Source organism: Dendrobates tinctorius, unplaced genomic scaffold (assembly GCF_039654945.1).
Source record: "Dendrobates tinctorius isolate UK_male_01 unplaced genomic scaffold, ASM3965494v1 ptg000087l, whole genome shotgun sequence".
Lineage (NCBI taxonomy): Eukaryota > Metazoa > Chordata > Amphibia > Anura > Dendrobatidae > Dendrobates > Dendrobates tinctorius.
This window is the reverse complement of record NW_027361755.1, coordinates 1,159,587-1,180,390: the sequence shown is the minus strand read 5'-3', so window position 1 is coordinate 1,180,390 and position 20,804 is coordinate 1,159,587. Positions and strand designations below refer to the sequence as shown.

The 20,804-nt window shown below is 42.8% G+C and overlaps 1 protein-coding gene across 4 annotated transcripts in view; it reads right to left on the bottom strand.

Moving 5' to 3' along the window:
- The window catches only part of SNX9 (sorting nexin 9), a 555,224-nt gene that overhangs the window by 312,778 nt on the left and 221,642 nt on the right, over nucleotides 1-20,804 (bottom strand). For all 4 annotated transcript variants that reach the window (XM_073585703.1, XM_073585704.1, XM_073585702.1 and 1 more), the window contains one exon: nucleotides 9,518-9,622. In XM_073585703.1, coding sequence (XP_073441804.1) covers nucleotides 9,518-9,622 — 105 coding nt within the window. The remainder of the gene's footprint in view (nucleotides 1-9,517; nucleotides 9,623-20,804) is intronic.

The following is a 20,804-nucleotide window of genomic DNA, read 5'->3' as shown; positions in this document are numbered from 1 at the left end:
TTGTGAACAGCAGTTTTCAGCTCTTTCCACAGATTCTCGATTGGATTCAGGTCTGGACTTTGACTTGGCCATTCTTACACCTGGATATGTTTATTTGTGAACCATTACATTGTAGATGTTGCTTTATGTTTGGGATCACTGTCTTCATGGAAGACAAATCTCGGTCCCAGTCTCAGGTCTTTTGCAGACTCCAACAGGTTTTCTTCAAGAATGGTCCTGTATTTGGCTCCATCCATCTTCCCATCAATTTTAACCATTTTCCCTGTCCCTGCTGAAGAAAAGCAGGCCCAATCCATGATGATGCCACCACCATGTTTGACAGTGGGGATGGTGTGTTCAGGGTGATGAGCTGTGTTGACTTTACGCCAAACATATCGTTTGGCATTGTTGCCAAAAAGTTCGATTTTGGTTTCATCTGACAAGAGCACCTTCTTCCACATGTTTGGTGTGTCTCTCAGGTGGCTTGTTGCAAACTTTAAATGACACTTTTTATGAATATCTTTGAGAAATGCCTTTCTTCTTGCCACTCTTCCATAAAGGCCTGATTTGTGCAGTGTACGACTGATTGTTGTCCTATGGACAGACTGTCCCACCTCAGCTGTAGATCTCTGCAGTTCATACAGAGTGATCATGGGCCTCTTGGCTGCATCTCTGATCAGTCTTCTCCTTATCTGGGATGAAAGTTTAGAGGGACGGCAGGGGCTTGGTAGATTTGCAGTGGTATGATACTCCTTCAATTTCAATATGATCGCTTGCATAGTGCTCCTTGGGATGTTTAAAGTTTTGGAAATCATTTTGTGCCCAAATCCGGCTTTAAACTTCTCTAGAACAGTATCACGGACCTGCCTGTTGTGTGTTCCTTGGTCTTCATGATGCTCTCTGTGCAACAGAACCCTGAGACTATCACAGAGCAGGTGCATTTATACAGAGACTTGATTACACACAGGTGGATTATATTTATCATCCTTAGTCATTTAGAACAACATTAGATCATTCAGAGATCCACAATGAACTTCTGGAGTGAGTTTGCTGCACTGAAAGTAAAGGGGCCGAATAATATTGCACGCCCCACTTTTCAGTTTTTGTATTTCCAAAAAAAATATAAAATAACCAATACATTTCGTTCAACTTCACAATTGTGCCCCACTTGTTGATTCTTCAAAAAAAAAAAATGACATTTGGTATCTTTATGTTTGAAGCATGATATGTGGGAAAAGGCTGAAAAGTTCCAGGGGGCCGAATACTCTCACAAGGCACTGTATGTAAAGATCATATCAATGAGAATGACTCCTTAATTGGATTAGATTAGTGGTGTGAAAGTTTTATAGTCCCAATATCCAAGACCTGGTGTCCTCAATGTCTTTGGAGCAGATTCTAAAGGGCCTGTCACAATAAGCGATATCGCTAGCAATATCGCTATAACGTCACTGGTTTTTGTGACGTTATAGCGATATCGCTATGTCTGATACTTACCTCCGACCGCTCCCCCGCTGGCTATCGCTGATCGCGCGAGAACGTCCTGGACTGTTTCTCGTCGTCAGCTTCCTGCTGAGGCTTCCTGCTGTGACGACGAGCGATGCATGGACGTCAGGATCGCCTCGTCTGACAGGTAAGTAGCGACCCCCGACCGCTGCTATGTCGCTGGTGAGATCTGCCTGTGTGGCAGCTCACTAGCGACCACTTAGCGAAGTAACAGCGATCCTGACCGCGTCATATCTCTGGTCGGGATCGCTGGTACATCGCTAAGTGTGACAGTACCTTAAGAGAAAGTATCAAATGGTCTGTCAGTTTATACATACCTTTCCCGAAAGGCCAGAGGCTGCAATACCATTACATAAAAAGGCACCACTAACCAAACACCATGAAGACCAAAGAGATCAACAAACAAGACTGGGACAAAGTTGTTGGGATATTTTTCATAACCTAACTCTGACTTGTACTTCTCAATATCTGATGATCCCACCATTACATTGTAAGGCTCATTCTGAGTTTGCCAAAAGACATGTGGGAGACTTCCCAAATGTATGGTGGAAGGTGCTAAGGTCAGATGACACCAAAATTGAACCTTTTGGACACCAAGGTAAACGCCATTTCTGGCGACAAACCAACACAGCTCATCACACCAAGAACAACATACCCACAGTATGGTGGTGGCAGGATCATGCTGTGGGAGGTTTTTCAGCAGCAGGGTCAAGGAAAATGGTCTGAGTCAAGGGGAAAATTGATCGAGCTAAATAGAGAGATATTCTTGAGCAACACCTGTTTCAGTCTGTCAATGATTTGAGACTGGGACAGAGGTTCACCTTCCAAGAAGACAATGACCCAAACCATATTGCTAAAGCAACACTCAAGTGGTTTAAGGGGAAATGTGTAAATGTTATGGAGTGGCCTAGTCAAAGCCCACACCTTAATCCAATTGAGAATCTGTGGTCAGAATTCAATATTGCTGTTCTCCAGAGGAAACCATCTAACTTGAATGAGCTAAAGCAGTTTTGCCTTGAGGAATGGGCAAAAATCCCAATGGCAGTGGGTGTAGCTGTAATTGCTGCAAAAGATGGCTCTACAAAATTTTTAACTTTACTGAATAGTTATGCACACAGACATTTTCAGCTAGTTTGTCCTATTTGTTGTATGCATGACAATAAAAAGAAAACCTAATGTCCACAGTTGTAGGCATGTTCTTTACAAAAATTGATGCAAACCCTCAAAAAAAAACAAAAAAAAAACCTGCTATTTCAGGCTGCGTATATGGAAGAGCTGTGTGGGGACTCATTGTATATAGAGTGGCTATGTGAAGGTTCATACTGTGTATAGGGGGTTATGTGGGGCACATACCGTATTCCGGGAACTATGTGGGGACATATACTGTGTATAGGTTATGAGAGGCTATGTGACAGCTCACATGGTATTTCGGAGGCAATGTGGGGGGTTCACACTATATATTGGGGACCATGTGGGGGCTCATACTGTACAGTATATAGGGAGGCTATGTGAGAGCTCATACTGAATATTGGGGGCTATGTGAGTGCTCATAGTGCATATAGGGGCCTGTGAGTGGAATGCCAGCTTGCTTAATTAATCTCAATATTAAGTGATACAACTAATATAAAGTTATAATTAATATGTTAATATTAATATTGCGCAGAACTAATTTCAGCTTATTGGTTTGGGCCTCCCTTACAGGAGTGTCTCTCCCACACTCCTGCTCTATTATGTAGAGCACTTTGTTATGTATAGTGCTGCACAGAAGGGAAAAAAAATTGAGCAGTGCACCTCTCTGTCATTTTGCATCTGTAGATGTACACCAGAGCACCTGTGTGTCAATCACATGACTGATCACATGACCTATAAAGGAAATCATGTGACGTGAAACAGAGTACTGGGAGAGGAACCATACCTTCTAAACTGCCTGGGGCCCTGACTACTCTTAATTCGCCCCTGGCCATGATGGAGTTTGGGAAACACTGGTGCAGACTATGAATAGATTGTGACCATGAGGTTCTGTAAGGGGATCCCTCTAGGGGATGGTGAGGTACACTGTGCTTGAATTCACTTATGTTAATGTAGACTACTAGTGGATTTGGCTCATGAAGTAGATGCCATGTGAGAGAATCTTAAAATTTCTTTATATTTAATGCATTTATATTAAAAACTAGCTGAAGAGCCTGGCGTTGCCTGGGCATAGTAACCAACTGTGGTTAGTTATAACAAATTATAATGATTATATTGCACATAAAAACTGTACATCTAATCCTATCCTGTGTGATACTGACTGCTGAGCCGTGTATCCTATCCTGATCAATAACATTGCATTAGCGTGTTATATAGGCCAGATACTGTTTGTGGGCTATTTGCGCAATTTCTCACAGGTAAATTAGATCATATATATTTATTATAATTGGCTGATATATGGTTTATACCATCTCTTCCTGTGTATATAGCATATGTGGCTTTAATATTGTTTTATTTTTCTGCTATCAATTGCCAATATTTGTATTTTTGGTGTGTGCATTTATTTATGAATGTGAGCCAGTTTACGTGTAAAGCCTTTTATACTGTGGTATGCTATCTACATACATATTTGGTCTGTTATTGAGATGTTTTTCTGTGGAGGTGAAGTTATGAGGGTTTGGTTCTATTGTGAACCTAGATGTTCAAGTCACATGTGTGACTAACTTTTAATGTTTTTAACAATTGGGTGTTTAGTTGTTTGTGTCTAAATAAAGATTGTTACAATTTTTGCTAAATCTTTTGTTAGGTGATCCCCATTGTGTGGCCTATTCCTTTTCTCTCTCTTTAATCATCAATTTTGTATAGGTCTGGTTGGATCCCCATTAATGTCAGTGGTGCCCCCGTGGGTTTAATTCCAGATTTATAATGATACGCACATCCTTTGAAGTTTTTTTCACGATAAAGAGGCGAGAGTAGTGACCCCTTCCCCATTCTTCCGCTGGCACTGGGGAGATTACGTTTGCTCTCAGCAGATCCTGAAGACCCGATATCAGAAGGTCTTGTGCTCCTCGGGATGGTAGGGAGGTGATTCTTAGACCCCGAAGAGGGGAGGATTCGAGCTCTATAAGGAGGCACTCCTTGATAATATTGAGGACCCACTGGCAATTGGAAACCGCCAGCCACCGATGAAAGAGCTTAGAAAGCCTCCCCCCACGGCGTCGGAGTTGTTTCTTTGTCCTGGTGCTGCTGCTGGGGGACAAGAATGTTCTTGCCTTTCCCTTTAGCGCAGCTCTACCTCCTAGTCTTCCCTTTACCCCTAGCTTGAGGGGTTTAAGGCAGAGAGGGACGAAAAAACATATCATTGAGGGCTAGTCTGAAGACATTCATACCTTTAAAATGGATGGAGCAAAGTTTAATCTCTGATGTAACATCCCTACTCGACATTTTAAGCCACAGGGCCCCCCTGACAGAGTTGGACTGGACCATGGATCTAGCAGCAATGCGAACCGACTCAGTCAAGGCGTATGCCAAAAGTCCAGTTGCATTTTTAAATGACTCTCCAACTGATCCATCCACTGAAAGAGGGATCTAGCAACAAAGGTTGTTCTGCCCTCTGAATATAGGGCAATATGTTTGTATTTATGTGCTGGTTAGTTGTTATAGCACCATCTAGTGGTGGCTGAATTTATAGCCTGTGTCTTTATCAGCAGAGTGTTGCATTGTGGGATTGAAGCAGTTATACTGGGAAGAAGACGACTCCATTTTCTTTTGTTTACGCACGTGTTTATTTGTCCTCCTGTAACTACTCCAACTTGAATTTGCTATCCCGGTAAAGCATATCTGGTAAGATTAATAAAGAATCATAGAATCGTAGAGTTGGAAGGAACCTCTAGGGCCATCTAGTCCAACCCCCTGCTCAAAGCAGGATTCGCTAAATCATCCCAGACAGATGTCTGTCCAGCCTCTCTTTGCAGACTTCCATTGAAGGATAACTCACCACCTCTCGTGGCAGCCTGTTCCAATCACTGATCACTCTGTCAAAAAGTTTTTTCTAATATTTCCTCCCATTCAGTTTCATCCCATTGCTTCTAGTCTTTCCTTGTGCAAATGAGAATAAAGATGATCCTTCTGCAATGTGACAGCCCTTGAGATATTTGTAGACAGCTATTAAGTTTCCTCTCAGTCTTCTCTTTTGCAAGCTAAACATTCCCAAATCCTGCAACCTTTCCTCATAAGACAGGGTTTGCAGACCGGTCACCATTCTGGTCGCTCTTTTCTGAACTTGCTCCAGTTTGTTGATGTCTTTTTTAAAATGTGGCGCCCAAAACTGGACACAGTATTTCAGATGAGGTCTGACCAAAGAGGAGTTGAGGGCAATAATGACTTCACGTGATCAAGACTGTATGCTGTAGCTCTGTTCTTGCAATAAGTATTGTACAGAGATGTGATTAACTGTATAGCAGCCACTGCATAGGAGATGTGATTAGAGATCTGTGTATTTCCATGTTAACGTTTACATCATACTGTGTACTTTCCTGTTAATTGTAAGTATTAGCTGTGTGATTATTTTCCCAATACTTACCTATGTTGTTTGTATTCTTATAGTTTTAATGCATGTTCTGTACCTATTCACCAATAAACAAGTTAGACTACAGAGAACGGTCAGCTTATTTGGAAGACAGAAAGTGGTTTATGCTGTATGCCAGATTGCACACCGTGTCAACGTGTATGCAGGCAGAACACAGGTGGAAGCTATATTTGTCCGAAGTGAGGAAGTTGAGATATCTCCCAGGATTTTTTCAGGAGGCTTTCCATCTTCCTGTCCATAGGGTCCTTAAGTTGAGAAAAGTCCTCGAAGGGAAGTGCAGTCTTCTTAGCTACCCTTGCCACCTGTATGTCTACCTTAGGGACGTCCCAGCTAACCGATTCACCCTCTAGAGGGAACCTATGCTTAAGCTCCGAAGGGATGCCCAGCCGCTTTTCCAGAAACTCCCATTCCTAAGTGATCATGTTCATGATGTTCTCATGGACCGGGAACTCTATCTGCCTCTCTGCCTTCAACCCTCCAAACATTTCATCCTGAACTGTTTGAGGGATCTGTTCCTCCTCCAAGCCCATGGTGTTACGGACTGCCCTGATTAATTCCTCCATATATTCTATGAAGAAAAAATATTTTCTAGCTTCAGATATACTTTGGGATGATTCTTCCCATTTCCCTGAGGCTGAGCTTTTAGAGTCCTCGGAATCTGAGTCAGAGTCCTCAATAAGCAGTTTCCTCTTATTAGATGAAGGTCTCAGAGAAGGAGGGGGAGGTGTTAAGGCAGCTAAGGAGGATTGTGCATCCTGCTTTACCAGGGCACGAATTTCATTCAGGAGTGAGAGATGTTCAGCCCAAACCACCTTGTCCGTACACTCCTGCAATAACTTCTTTTCTCACCGGGATTCAAGCTTCTAAATGCAGAGGGCACATTTAAGGACATTTTGAATCAGGTTTTTGAGGGCAGACTTGTGTCCCAAGGAAGAGAAGTGAGAGAAGTATAACTAAAAGAGGGAACCCACTATCCTTGACATAAGACCCGGACTAGGACCCCCCCTTCCACAGACTTACTGGGGCAGCGCTGGGCTCTGCAGATGCAGGGCAGGAAGCAGATACAGCATCCATACTTGCAGGGATAAGCATTACCTAGAGGTGTCTTCTGGCAGGTTTATATAGAAATAAACCCTGCCCTCAGCGCTAATGATCTTTTCCCCTCTTCCCACCGTGTCTTGAGCAGGCTTCCGTAAGCTTCAGCGTGCTCTGCACGACGTTTGGAGGTCCGGAGCCCGCAGAAGGCGGAAACCGGAAGTACATGCGTTCCACCTTGGAACGCAAGACACGTGACACGCGCCCTTTGATGACGTCACTTCCGGGTCCTCTGAACAGCGCGTGCAGGGGTAGGAAAGCCGAGAGCTCCGGGAGGCCTCCAGCTATGGGGATCACTGGCCCGCTTTACCCCCAGCGGGGGCGTAGGTGGGAAGAAAGGTCCTGGAATCCATCGCAAGCGGGGAGACGGGAGCAGAAAGGAGGAAGAAGGCAGAGCCCATGAACACCACTGCCCACCTACATAATAAAGGTATACTACAGCGCCGGCCATGCAGCATACCCAATAACCTCTCCATGCCCCATGGAGGACAGGAAAGACACTGGTGAATAGGAGGTGGGAGGGGCTTTTAACCTCTTTGTGCTTCCTGTCCCTCATTAGGGCGTGGAGACAACCTCCTATACTATCGTGGAAGGTGACTAGAGAAAATTGTGGTAGAAAAAGGTGCACAAGCAAGCGGGATAAAAGCAGCCTTGAAGGGATTGCTAAGAAAGGGCCATTCAAAAATTTCAGGGAGATTCACAAGGAGTGGACCAAGGCGAAAAAGAACTGGACTGTTATTCAGTTGTCTAATATGTTGTTTTCAGAGGAAAGTAAAGGTCCCGTTACATTTAGCGATGCACCAGCGATCCCGACAACAATACGACCCGGTCAGGATCGCGGGTGCATCACTAAATGGTCGCTAGTGAGCTGCCAAACAGGCAGATCTCACCAGCAATGCAGCAGCGGTCGGCGGTCGTTACTTAACTGTCAGACGGCAGCTCTGATGACGACTTCCTCCCATGTCCATGGAGTCACTTGTCGGCGCCAGCTGGAAGCCGACGACGAGAAATGGACCAGGACGATCTTGCGCGATCAACGATAGCCAGCGGGGGGCCGGTCGGAGGTAAGTGTCACATGTAGCGATATCGCTACCGATATTGCTGTTGCGTCACAAAAACGGTGACGCTTTAGAGATATCGCTATTAGTAAAAGGCTCTTAAGTTTTGCATTTCATTTGGAAATCAAGGTCCCAGAGTCTGGAGGAAGAGTGGAGAGGCACACAATCCAAGATCTTTGAGGTCTAGTGTGAAGTTTCCACAATGAGTGATGGTTTGGAAAGCCATGTCATCTGCTGGTGTAGGTCCCAGTTTGTTTTATCAAGACCAAAGTCAGCGCAGCCGTCTGCCAGGAAATATTAGAGCACTTCATGCTTCCCTCTACCAACAAGTTTTTGGAGAAGGAAATTTCACTCTCTAGCATGACTTAGCACCTGTCCATACTGCAAAAGTACCAATACCTGGTTTAAAAACAACAGTTTCAGCGTGCTTAATTGGCCAACAAACTCACTTGACCTTAACCCCATAGAGAATCTATAGGGTATTGTCAAAAGGAAGATGAGAGACACCAAACCAAACAATGCAGACGAGCTGAATGCTGCTATCAAAGCAACCTGGGTTTCCATAACGCCTCAGCAGTGCCACAGGCTGATCATCTTCACGCCACGCTGCATTGATGCAGGAATTGATGCAAAAGGAGCCACGACCAAGTATTGAGTGCATTTACAGGACATACAGGCCGTAACTTCCAGCCCTTTGTTCACCTTCCTCATTTTGTCCTTTCTCTTTTTCATCGTCAGTCCCGCCATATCTACACTTCGGCCTTCCACCTTAACTTTACTGTATAACCATAAGTCACCCCTTTGGCTCTGGCCGTCGTGGTTCCATCTCCCTTGGGTCTGCCCCTAACGCTTGTTGTATAGGGGGTGGTCATCACGAGGCCAGCTCGCCCTCGGGGGCTCTGGAGCCACGACCCAGAGAGTCCACTTTCGGGTTCCTCCCTAGAACACTAACAGGCTGTAAGACAATCATCAACATTAACAGAAATAAACACTTGAAATAGACCTCTCTGTAATTAGTTTATCTAATATAGAAGATTCACTTTTTGTATTGAAAAACTGAAAAATTAACTTTTTGATGATATTCTAATTTAGTGAGAAGCATTTGTATTACATGTGTCAAGATACAGGGACAAAAAAATGACTAGAATGAAAAGTGGTTACTGGCTACATCAAATGGCAAAATATGAATACAGAAGGTGAAAGGACCAAATGTTAGTAGTATAAGGTACTCTGGTATATGGTGAAACCCTTGCAGCATAGTAATGCTTGTAAATGATCATCTAACGATCGTTTGTCATAATACGGTTTTTGCTACAAAACATACCTGTTCGCCATTATTGGTTGAAGCATGCTGAGCAGTACTTTCAGAAATGGAATCCAAAAAAGCCAAATCTGCAGCCAAATTACTAGAAGCTTGATCCAACATTAACTGAACACAAATAAAAAAATGGAACAAAGATAATTAGGAAAACACAAGCTACAAATTGAAATGTATAATACTTCTATATTAATTCTAAAAATATAAAAATCTATGTTATCGTTTGTTTCCATATAACATTCCATAACATTGTTCTCAGATTAGGTGGCAAAAACCTATTGACAGATTCCCTTTAACACCTTACAGACATATGACATACAGTTATATGCAGCATCCCTGAATTTGATGCATCATTCCTGGCAGATCATGGCTGTGATATTCATCCATCATCTGCCTCTAACAGCTGTGCGTAGAGCGGAGCTCCATCAGTGACTCAACTTGTTACTTGTTAAATGCGGCTTTCAATATCTGCCAGTGACATTTACAGCTCGCACATAGATGGGGCACATCATTCCATGTGCCCATCGGACGCCCCTGTGATGCAATCGCAGGGCACTGACGCGTTGCCATAACTGCAGGGGGTCTGTCCTGACTGTTTTCCTGTGAATGCCTAGGTCTGGACAGGTGCTTACCTAGAGTTGCCAACTCATATAGAAGAGAGGATTGGCATTAGGAAAGTCATGGAAATGAGAATCGCCTTAACGTGGCTTCCAGGTTCACATGAATTGGCCAATTTATGCACTAAGCATTCTCAATTTTTCATATTTCTAGCACAGTATTGCAATTCAATTTTCATATTTGCATGCTATGGCGCTACAGAGTGCTGCTTTATATGTTTTATTGTATATGAGTTGGTGACTCTAGGTAAGCACGTGTTCAAACCTAGTTTATGTTTGGATGTGACGGTCAGTTTTTTCAAATTTGTATTCATTAGCCTTCTGACTGAGCACCCCGCCCCTTAGCCTCAGGCATTTTTAATCACAGTAGGACCCTACCCCTCCACAGAGATATAGATTTCAAGAGAGGATTCACATTAGATTTTTATACAGATGAAGACTTTAGTCTAAGAGAGGATTGGCATTAGGTTAGGTGAGAATCGCCTTAACGTGGCTTCCAGGTACACATGAAATGGACAATTTATGAGCTAAGCACTCAATTTTTCATATTTCCAGTACAATAATGCAATTCAACTTTCATAATTGCAGGCTATGGCGCTACATAATGCTCCTTTATTTGTTTGCTCCTATACATTACAAACCCACATACGTCAATTACATCCACCACGGCAGAAGTGGATCATTTTGGCACTCGGTCCAATATCAAGCTCTCAACGTCTCCTTGCCAACTACCACACAGGCTATCATCCAATAAAATTTTCCTTTTTCTTGGCCATCACAGGGTATAAAATACTTAGAGCACTACTTATGTGTATACCTCTCTCACCTGTTTGAGCTCAACTACAAACCTTGACTTGGGCAAATCCATAAGGACCTATTCATGGACTGCTAAAGGATTTCTCATGGTTTGGCAGAGTAAATATATTAAAAATAAATTTTCTACCTAGACTGTTTAACCTCTTTCAAACTATCCCAAATCAGAATCCCTTTACATTTTTGAAACATCTACGTAGTAGGTTTTGCTAGTTCCTTTGGCAGAAAGGTCGTCCACATATTCATGGTGCTATCTTAACCCCTTAAGCCCCAAGGGTGGTTTGCACGTTCATAACCGGGCCAATTTTTACAATTCTGACCACTGTCCGTTTATGAGGTAATAACTCTGAAACGCTTCCATGGATCCCGGTGATTCTGACACTATTTTCTCGTGACATATTGTACTTCATGTTAGTGGTAAAATTTTCATATAACTTGCATTTATTTGAGAAAAAAAACGGAAATTTGGCGAAAATTTTGAAAATTTTGCAATTTTCCAACTTTGAATTTTTATGCCCTTAAATCACAGAGATACGACACAAAAAACTTGATAAGTAACATTTTCCACATGTTTACTTTACATCAGCACAATTTTGGAACCAAAATTTTTTTTGGTTAGGAAGTTATAAGGGTTAAAAATTGACCAGCGATTTCTCATTTTTGCAACACCATTTTATTTTTACGGACCACATCACATTTGAAGCCACTTTGAGGGGTCTATATGACAGAAAATACTGAAAAGTGACACCATTCTAAACTGCACCCCTTAAGGTGCTCAAAACCACATTCAATAAGTTTATTAACCCTTTAGGTGCGTTACAGGAATTTTTTGAATATTTTAAAAAAATTAACATTTAACTTTTTTTCACAAAAAAATACATCACGTTCAATTTTTTTTTTAATTTTACCAAGGGTAACAGGAGACAATGGACTGCAAAAGTTATTGTGCAATTTGTCCTGAGTACGCTACCTGATATGTGGGGGGAACCACTGTTTCGGCGTATGGCAGACCTCAGAAGGGAAGGAGCGCCGTTTAACTTTTTCAATGTAAAATTGGCTGGAATTCAGATCGGACGCCATGTCGCGTTTGGAGAGCCCCTGATGTACCTAAACAGTGGAAACCCACCACAAGTGACCCCATTTTGGAAACTAGACCCCCCAAGGAACTTATCTAGATATGTGGTGAGAACTTTGAACCCACAAGGGCTTCACAGAAGTTTATAACGTACAGCCGTACAATTAAAAAATCATATTTTTTCCACAAAAATGATCTTTTCACCCCCAATTTTTATTTTACCAAGGGTAACAGGACCCTAAAAGTTATTATGCAATTTGTCCTGAGTACGCTGATACCCCATATGTGGGTGTAAATCACTATTTGGGCGCATGGCAGAGCTCGGAAGGAAAGCAGCGCCATTTGGCGTTTTTGGCTGGAATTGAGATTGGACACCATGTCGCGTTTGGAAAGCCCCTGATGTACCAAAACAGTAGAAACTCCCCCACAAATGACACCATTTTGGAAACTAGACCCCCCAAGGAACTTATCTAGATGTGTGGTGAGCACTTTGAACCCCCCAGTGCTTCACAAAAGTTTATAACGCCCGGGCGTGAAAATAAAAAAATCGTATTTTTTCCACAAACATGATCTTTTAGTCACCAATTTTTTTTATTTTCCCAAGGGTACAAGGAGAAATTGGACCCCAAAAGTTGTTGTTCAATTTGTCCTGAGTACGCTGATACCTCATATGTGGGAGAAAACTACTGTATGGGCACACTTTGGGTGCTCGGAAGGGAAGTAGTGACGTTTTGGAAACCAGACTATGATAGAATGGTCTGTAGGTGTCATGTAGCCTTTGGATAGCCCCTAATGTACCTAAACAGTGGAAACCCCCCACAAGTAACCCCATTTTGGAAAGTAGACCCCCTAAGGAACTTATCTAGATGTGTGGTGAGCACTTTGAACCCCCAAAGGCTTCACAGAAGTTTATAATGCCCGGGCATGAAAATAAAAAAATCGTATTTTTTCCACAAACATGATCAATTAGTCTCCAATTTTTTTTATTTTCCCAAGGGTAACAGGAGAAATTGGACCCCAAAAGTTGTTGTCCAATTTGTCCTGAGTACGGTGATACCTCATATGTGGGAGAAAACTACTGTATGGACACATGTCGGGGCTCGGAAGGGAAGTAGTGACGTTTTGGAATGCAGACTTTGATGGAATGGTCTGCGGGTGTCATGTGCGTTTGGAGAGCCCCTGATGTACCTAAACTATTGAAACTCCCCACAAGTGACCCCATTTTGGAAACTAGACCCCCCATGGAACTTAGATGTGTGGTGAGCACTTTGAACCCCCAAGTGCTTCACAGAAGTTTATAACGCCTGGGCGTGAAAATAAAAAAAAATCATTTTTTTCCACAAAAATGATATTTTTGCCCCCAATTTTTTATTTTCCTGAGGGTAACAGGAGAAATTGGACCCCAAAAGTAGTTTTGCAATTTGTCCTGAGTATGCTGATACCCTATATGTGGGGGTAAAACATTGTTTGGGTGCATGGCAGAGCTTGAAAGGGAAGGAGCACCATTTTACTTTTTCAACGCAGAATTGGCTGGAATTGAGATCAGACGCCATGTTGCATTTGGAGAGGACCTGATGTGCCCAAACAGTGGAAACCCCCAATTCTAACGCCAACCCTAACCCCAACACACCCCTAACCCTAATCTCAGCCCTAGCCCTAACCCTTATGGGAAAATGGAAATAAATACATTTTCTTTTAGTTTTATTATTTTTCCCTAACTAAGGGGGTGATAACGGGGGGGTTTGATTTACTATTTATGGCGGTTTTTATGTTTGGCAGCTGTGTCACGCTAAAACACGCTTTTTATTGTAAAAATAGTTTTTGCATCACCACATATTGAGAGCTATAATTTTTCCGTATTTTGACCCACCGAGTCATGTGAGATCTTATTCTTTGCGGGACGAGTTAACGTTTTTATTGGTACCATTTTCGGGCACGTGACATTTTTTGATCGCTTTTTATTCCGATTTTTGGGACGCAGAATGAACAAAAACCAGCGTTTCATGAATTTCTTTTGGGGGGTGCATTTACACCGTTCCGCGTGCGGTAAAATTGATAAAGCGGTTTTATTCTTCGGGTCAGTACGGTTACAGTGATACCTCATTTAGGTTTTTTTTATGTTTTGTCGGTTTTATGCAATGAAAACTATTTTATATAAAAAATTATTTTTGCATCGCTTTATTCTGCGAGCTATAACTATTTTTTTGCGGATGATGCTGTATGGCGGCTCGTTTTTTGCGGGACTAGCTGACGTTTTCAGCGGTACCATGGATATTTATATGCGTCTTTTTGATTGCACTTTTTGTTCGGCGGTATGATAAATCATTTTTTGCTTCGTTTTTTATTTTTATTTTTTAAGGTGTTCGCTAAAGGGGTTAACTAATGGGACAGTTTTATAGGGCGATACCAAATGTGTGTACTTTTATTGTTTTGTTTTTTTTTTATTTTCAAAAAATGAATTTATTGGGGAATATTTTTTTTTTTACTAATTTATTTAGCGATTTTTTTTTAATTATTTTTACACTTTTTTTTTTTTTTTTTTAACTTTATTATATTGTCCCAGGTGGGACATCACTGTTCTGTGACAGATCGATGATCTGTCACATCACAGATCACTGTGACCAGGGGAAGAGTCTTGAGGAGATCATTTGCATATTCCCAGTGCCTTCTGGGATAAGTGAAGAGTCTCCGCGAGGCTCAACGATCACTGGGTTTTGGCCGTTGCAGCTGAAAAGAGGAGATCGGAAAACCGCGCGCCTATCGACGCGTGAATTTTGTTTCCTCTTTCATCGTTTTTAAGAAATCTCAATATGGAAGAGGCCAGGAGCCATTTGGTGAGCTGCATTTCTTACTACATGTTCACAGACTTACCAGTGGAAAAGCCAAACTTCACATGCCACAAATGCAAGCTTGTGTCCCTGTTGGAGGAAAAGTTGCAAAATCTCGGAGAGTTTAGCTACGTTGAAGATCATTAAGGAAGGTGAAGAGTTCTTAGACAGAGCAGAATTATCTCTTCATGTTACAGAAAGAGAAGAAATTCGAAGTGCACCTGAAGAAACAGAGGAATGGAAGCATGTGACCCAGAGAACCAGGAGGATCAGGAGGTAGTCAGCACCCATACTGCTCAGGAACCAGTACCAGGCTCTCACGCAGGGAAACGATGAAGAAATACATCAGGATAAGACTTTGCCCACAAACAGCAACCTTGTACGCCTTCAGAGTCCTCCTGGATGGAGAAAGAAAAATGTTGTGAAGAAGAAACGGAGAGTGGTGGTCATGGGGGATTCCCTGTTGAGAGGAACAGAGGCCGCTATCTGCAGACCGGATATAGCTTCAAGAGAAATGTGCTGTCTTCCAGGTGCAAAAATTAAAGATGTGTCTGACAGGATATCAGGACTCTTCAGACCTACAGATAACTACCCATTCCTGCTACTACATGTGGGGACAAATGACACCGCAAGAAACGACCTAGAAACCATCTGCAGAGACTTTGAAGACTTAGGCAAGAAAATGAAAGAACTGGGAGCGCAGGTGGTCTTCTCTTCCATCCTCCCAGTGGATGGCCATGGAACAAGGAGGTGGAATAAGATTCTGCAGGTGAACAACTGGCTACGTCGATGGTGCCGTCAGCAACGATTTGGATTTATGGATCACGGAGTGAATTACCTTTACGATGGACTACTTGCTAGAGATGGGGTGCACCTTACGAAGACTGGAAAACATGTATTTGGAAGTCGCCTTGCTACACTTGTAAGGAGAGCTTTAAACTAGAACAACATGGGAAGGGAAGCAAAAGACCAGAAAAAGCCATACACCTGACAAATGCTATTGAGAACTCTGCTATTAGAAGTGGAAAGGAAGAACAAAGACAAAATAATCTAATTAATACAAATATTGGAGAAAGAGAAACCAAATCACAAACTAAAATGTTTCTATACTAATGCACAAAGCATGGGCAACAAACAAGGAGAATAGGAACTACTAACACATGAAAAGAAATATGATGTCATTGGAATCACTGAAACTTGGTGGGACAATACACATGATTGGAATACAAGACTAGAAGGATACAGCTTATTTGCAAGAAACAGACTTGATAAACGAGGAGGAGGTGTCGCATTGTATGTTAGAAACGCGTATATCTGCACAGAGATTGAAGCTTCAGAGACTGGGAGTTCTGTGGAAACTTTTTGGGTAAGAATACAAGGACAGAACAATGGAAAGGACACCATTGTAGGCATTTACTACAGGCCGCCTGTGCAAGCTGAAGATATGGAGGAACTCTTTATGCATCAAATGGCCAAGTTCTCCAAAAAATATGACATAGTTGTCATGGGAGATTTCAACTATCCAGACATTTGTTGGGAATCTCTCTCAGGCAAAACTAACAGGTCAAGCAAATTCTTATCCTCTCTTGCTGACAACTTTATCTTCCAAAAGGTAGGGGAGAAAACAAGGGGAACTGCTAACTTGGATCTAATCCTTATAAACAGGGAGGAAATGGTTGAGGAGGTAAAAGTGGCTGGGACCCTAGGAGGTAGCGACCATGCTATTTTAGAATTTTGGATAACTAGAGGCGGATTTCAGGTTAGATTTCAGAAAGGCAGATTTTAAGGGATTCAGAAAGAGAATTGGAAGCTGACAATGAATTTAGGCTTGCAAGAGATGTCAAAAGCAATAATAAAGGATTTTGGGGATATGTCAAAAGTAAAAGAAAAGTCAAAGATGCTATAAGATCTTTACAGAATGAAAATGATGAAATGGTAAGAGAAGATGTTGAGAAGGCCGAACTTTTAAATTCCTATTTTGCATCTGTTTTCTCTCAGTAAGGAAATGTAACATCAACTGTTCTTCACTGTCCTATTAAGGAAATAGAAGAATCCAGGATATCTATAAACAGAAAGAAAGTGAGGAAACACTTAGCTAACCTAAATGAATTTAAGTCTCCAGGTCCAGATGAATTACACCCCAGAGTACTGAAGGAGATAGCAGAAGAAATTTTTGAACCCCTCTCCATAATCTTTGAAAATTCTTAGAGAACAGGAGAAGTCCCAGAAGACTGGAGAAGAGCAAATGTTGTTCCTATCTTCAAAAAGGGGAAGAAGGTGGACCCAGGCAACTATAGGCCGGTGAGTCTGACTTCTATACCAGGAAATATCTTTGAACAAATTATTAAACAACATGTATGTCAGTACCTGGATAAGAATGAAGTGATTAAACAGAGTCAGCATGGGTTTGTAACTAATAAGTCATGTCAGACTAACTTAATTTCCTTCTATGACGGAATCACTGATTGGGTGAATCAAGGAAATGCTGTAGATATAGTATATCTTGACTTCAGCAAAGCATTTGACAAAGTATCTCATACAATCCTTATTGAAAAAATGACTAAGTATGGAATGGACAAGGCAACTGTTAGGTGGATTCATAACTGGCTTAGTGATCGGACCCAAAGAGTGGTCGTAAATGGCTGCACATCCAGTTGGAAGAATGTCTCAAGTGGGGTACCACAGGGCTCTGTCCTGGGCCCTGTATTGTTCAACATCTTTATCAACGATTTGGATGAAGGAATTGAGGGTAAACTGATTAAATTTGCTGATGACACAAAGCTAGGAGGGATAGCTCATACTAGAGAAGAGAGAGAGAGGATTCAAAAAGATATAAATAAACTGGAAAAGTGGGCAGCAACTAACAGAATGGTTAACAGGGAAAAATGCAAAGTACTACATCTGGGCAATAAAAATGTAAAAAGCATATACAGAATGGGAGGAATAGGGCTAAGCAACAGCACATGTGAAAAAGACTTGGGTATACTAATAGATCACAGACTGAATATGAGTCAACAGTGTGATGCAGCAGCAAAAAAGGCAAATGCAATTCTAGGATGTATTAACAGAAGCATACAGTCTAGATCACGTGAAGTCATTATTTCCCTCTACTCCTCTTTGTTCAGACCTCATCTGGAATAGTGTGTCCAGTTTTGGGCACCACATTTTAAAAAAGACATCAACAAACTGGAGCAAGTTCAGAAAAGAGCGACCAGAATGGTGACCGGTCTGCAAACCCTGTCTTATGAGGAAAGGTTGCAGGATTTGGGATTGTTTAGTTTGCAAAAGAGAAGACTGAGAGGAGACTTACAGCCCTTTAGATATTTGTAGACAGCTATTCACATTGTAGAAGGATCAACTTTATTCTCATTTGCACAAGGAAAGACTAGAAGCAATGGGATGAAACTGAATGGGAGGAGACACAGATTAGATATTAGAAAAAACTTTTTGACAGTTAGAGTGATCAATGAGTGGAACAAGCTGCCACGAGAAGTGGTTGAGTTCTCCTTCAATGGAAGTCTTCAAATAGAGGCTGGACAGACATCTGACTGGGATGATTTAGCGAATCCTGCTCTGAGCAGGGGGTTGGACCAGATGGCCCAGGAGGTCTCTTCCAACTCTATGTTTCTATGATTCTATGACAGGCCCCCGAAGGTCCCCGTCGCCATCTTGGATCCGAGGGCCTGTAGGGAAAGAGCCCCCCGCAGCAGCGCTGCACATTGCGCTGCCGTGGGGGGATCAGGGAAGCACGGAGGGAGCCCCCTCCCTGCCGATGCTTCCCTTTAACCCCAGGTACACCGCGATCGCGTTTGATCGCGGTGTACAATGGGTTAACGTGTCGGGGACGGACCGTGACCACCACGTGAGCGCCACTGATCGCTATGACGTACTATCCCGTCCCTGGGAATTAAGTCCCAGGGCACATGGACGGGATAGTACGTCATATGGCAGAAAGGGGTTAATCAGGCCTAAACAGATGGGAGGCCTCGGTCTTCCGGATTGTAGGAAATACTGCATGGCGGCAGTCCATACCAGAATACTCTATTTTCATCATCAACATGGGAAGCTTTGGGTTCATAAAGCCCAAACAATATTTCAAAAGGCATTAACTACACTCTACTGGAACCCAACATCCATCATTCATTCATGTAGCGCAAACTATATGTAAAGGTATTAACTACACTCCCCTGGAACCCACATCTATCAAGCCTGAAACCCTCTCAACTATCCTACAGCACATACGGAACAATCCTAGCCCTATTTCGAGACAATAAGATTATCTATACCCAATCTCAGACAACCCCACCTTCTTACCAGGACCATCTCCCAATGAATTTCTGGGTAGAAATAAATATCACACGCTTCAATATTCCTCATGTACTAACACATCTTTAATACCCCTCAACGAGATATTTCGGGACTGCTCTATCCCTTCAAAAGCCAACTATGATTATAGTCAATTACAACATTTCTATTCCTAGGTTAAGAAAAACAGACAACTGAATAGGGACCTTACAAATTTTGAAAAGCTGTGCCTCTCATCGGCTCCACCCTCGCACTATCGAATTGCTCTATAATCACCTAATAGCCCAAACTACAACTGTCAGACCACCCTATTGCGCTGAATGGGAAAAAAAAAATTGGGGAAATCTTTTAAGGACTCGCAATGGGCTAAATGTTTTCAATTTGCTCACAAAACCTCCATTGCAACCAAAACTCAAGAGACCTCCTTTAAGATTAGCTCCAGATGGTAATGGGTTTCCGTATTACTTCATAAGTGTGGGTGCAAATTGTAAAGCGCTGCGGAATATGTTAGCGCTATATAAAAATAAAGATTATACGTGATTTCTCGCAGTATCAGATAGATGCTGGAGATGTGGAGTGGAGGAGGGGACGATGACACACATTTGGTGGAGCTGTCCCAAAATAGGAGGTTTTTGGACTCAGATAATTCAAACTATTCAAAAATAACTAGTCTCTCTGTACCCGGCTCTCCTGGTTCTCTTTTGCTTTTTGTGATCCCAACTAGTTTCACCAGATACAAAAGATCTTGAATAAGCTACCTTATACAGGCTGCTAAGAATATCACTCCTCGTCACTGGAAAAGTATATCTCCACCTACTCTGGAGGAGTGGTTCTCTGAAAGAGACCTTCTATATAGGATGGAACATTTGATTGACAAATCACCCACTGACTGTAATAGATAATGGATTGAATTCCAGGAAACCGATGCCTGCCGCCTTTTATCAGCTAATGTGACCCACCCTTTTCTACTCTGCATTTTGCAGAAGGTTGCGTTTGGCGCCGGTCGGCGCACCGTGAAAAGGACGCATGCGCCGCCAAACGCATACTGCGCACGGCCTGTTCCCCCAGTGATAAAGATAGGGGACGCAGGACCCATGCAGCGTCATGCGCCGGTAGGCGGAGCTACCGCGGAGGCGTGGCAGGGGCGGGGCTTAGCGGCGGCCGTGCGCAGGCCGTCGCTGCGCTCAAAAGCGCAAATGTGAAACTAGCCTAACAGGAACTCTGCAGTGACTTAAGCCCCCGTCACACACAGCGATCTTGCTAGCGTGATCGCTGCTGAGTCACAAGTTTTGTGAGGCAACAGCGATCTCACCAGCGAGATCGCTGTGTGTGACACTTATCAGCGACCGGCCCCCCTGCCGGGTATCGCTGATCGTGCTCGAATGGCCTGGACATTTTTTTGATCTCTGGTCTCCCGCTGGCCAGCACGCATCACTGCGTGTGGCATGCGGGAGGCCAGCGATCAGCGAGCTGGAGCTTGTAACCAAGGTAAACATCACGTTTCTAAGCACCGCGCGGCACTTAGAAACCCAATTTGTACCTTGGTTACCAGCTCCCTGCATCAGCGCGCTGGTATCTTTATGTACACTGCGGGTAACTAAGCGACGTGCGTCGCTTGTTACCCGCATGTCGCTATCCTGATCGCTGGTGAAGCT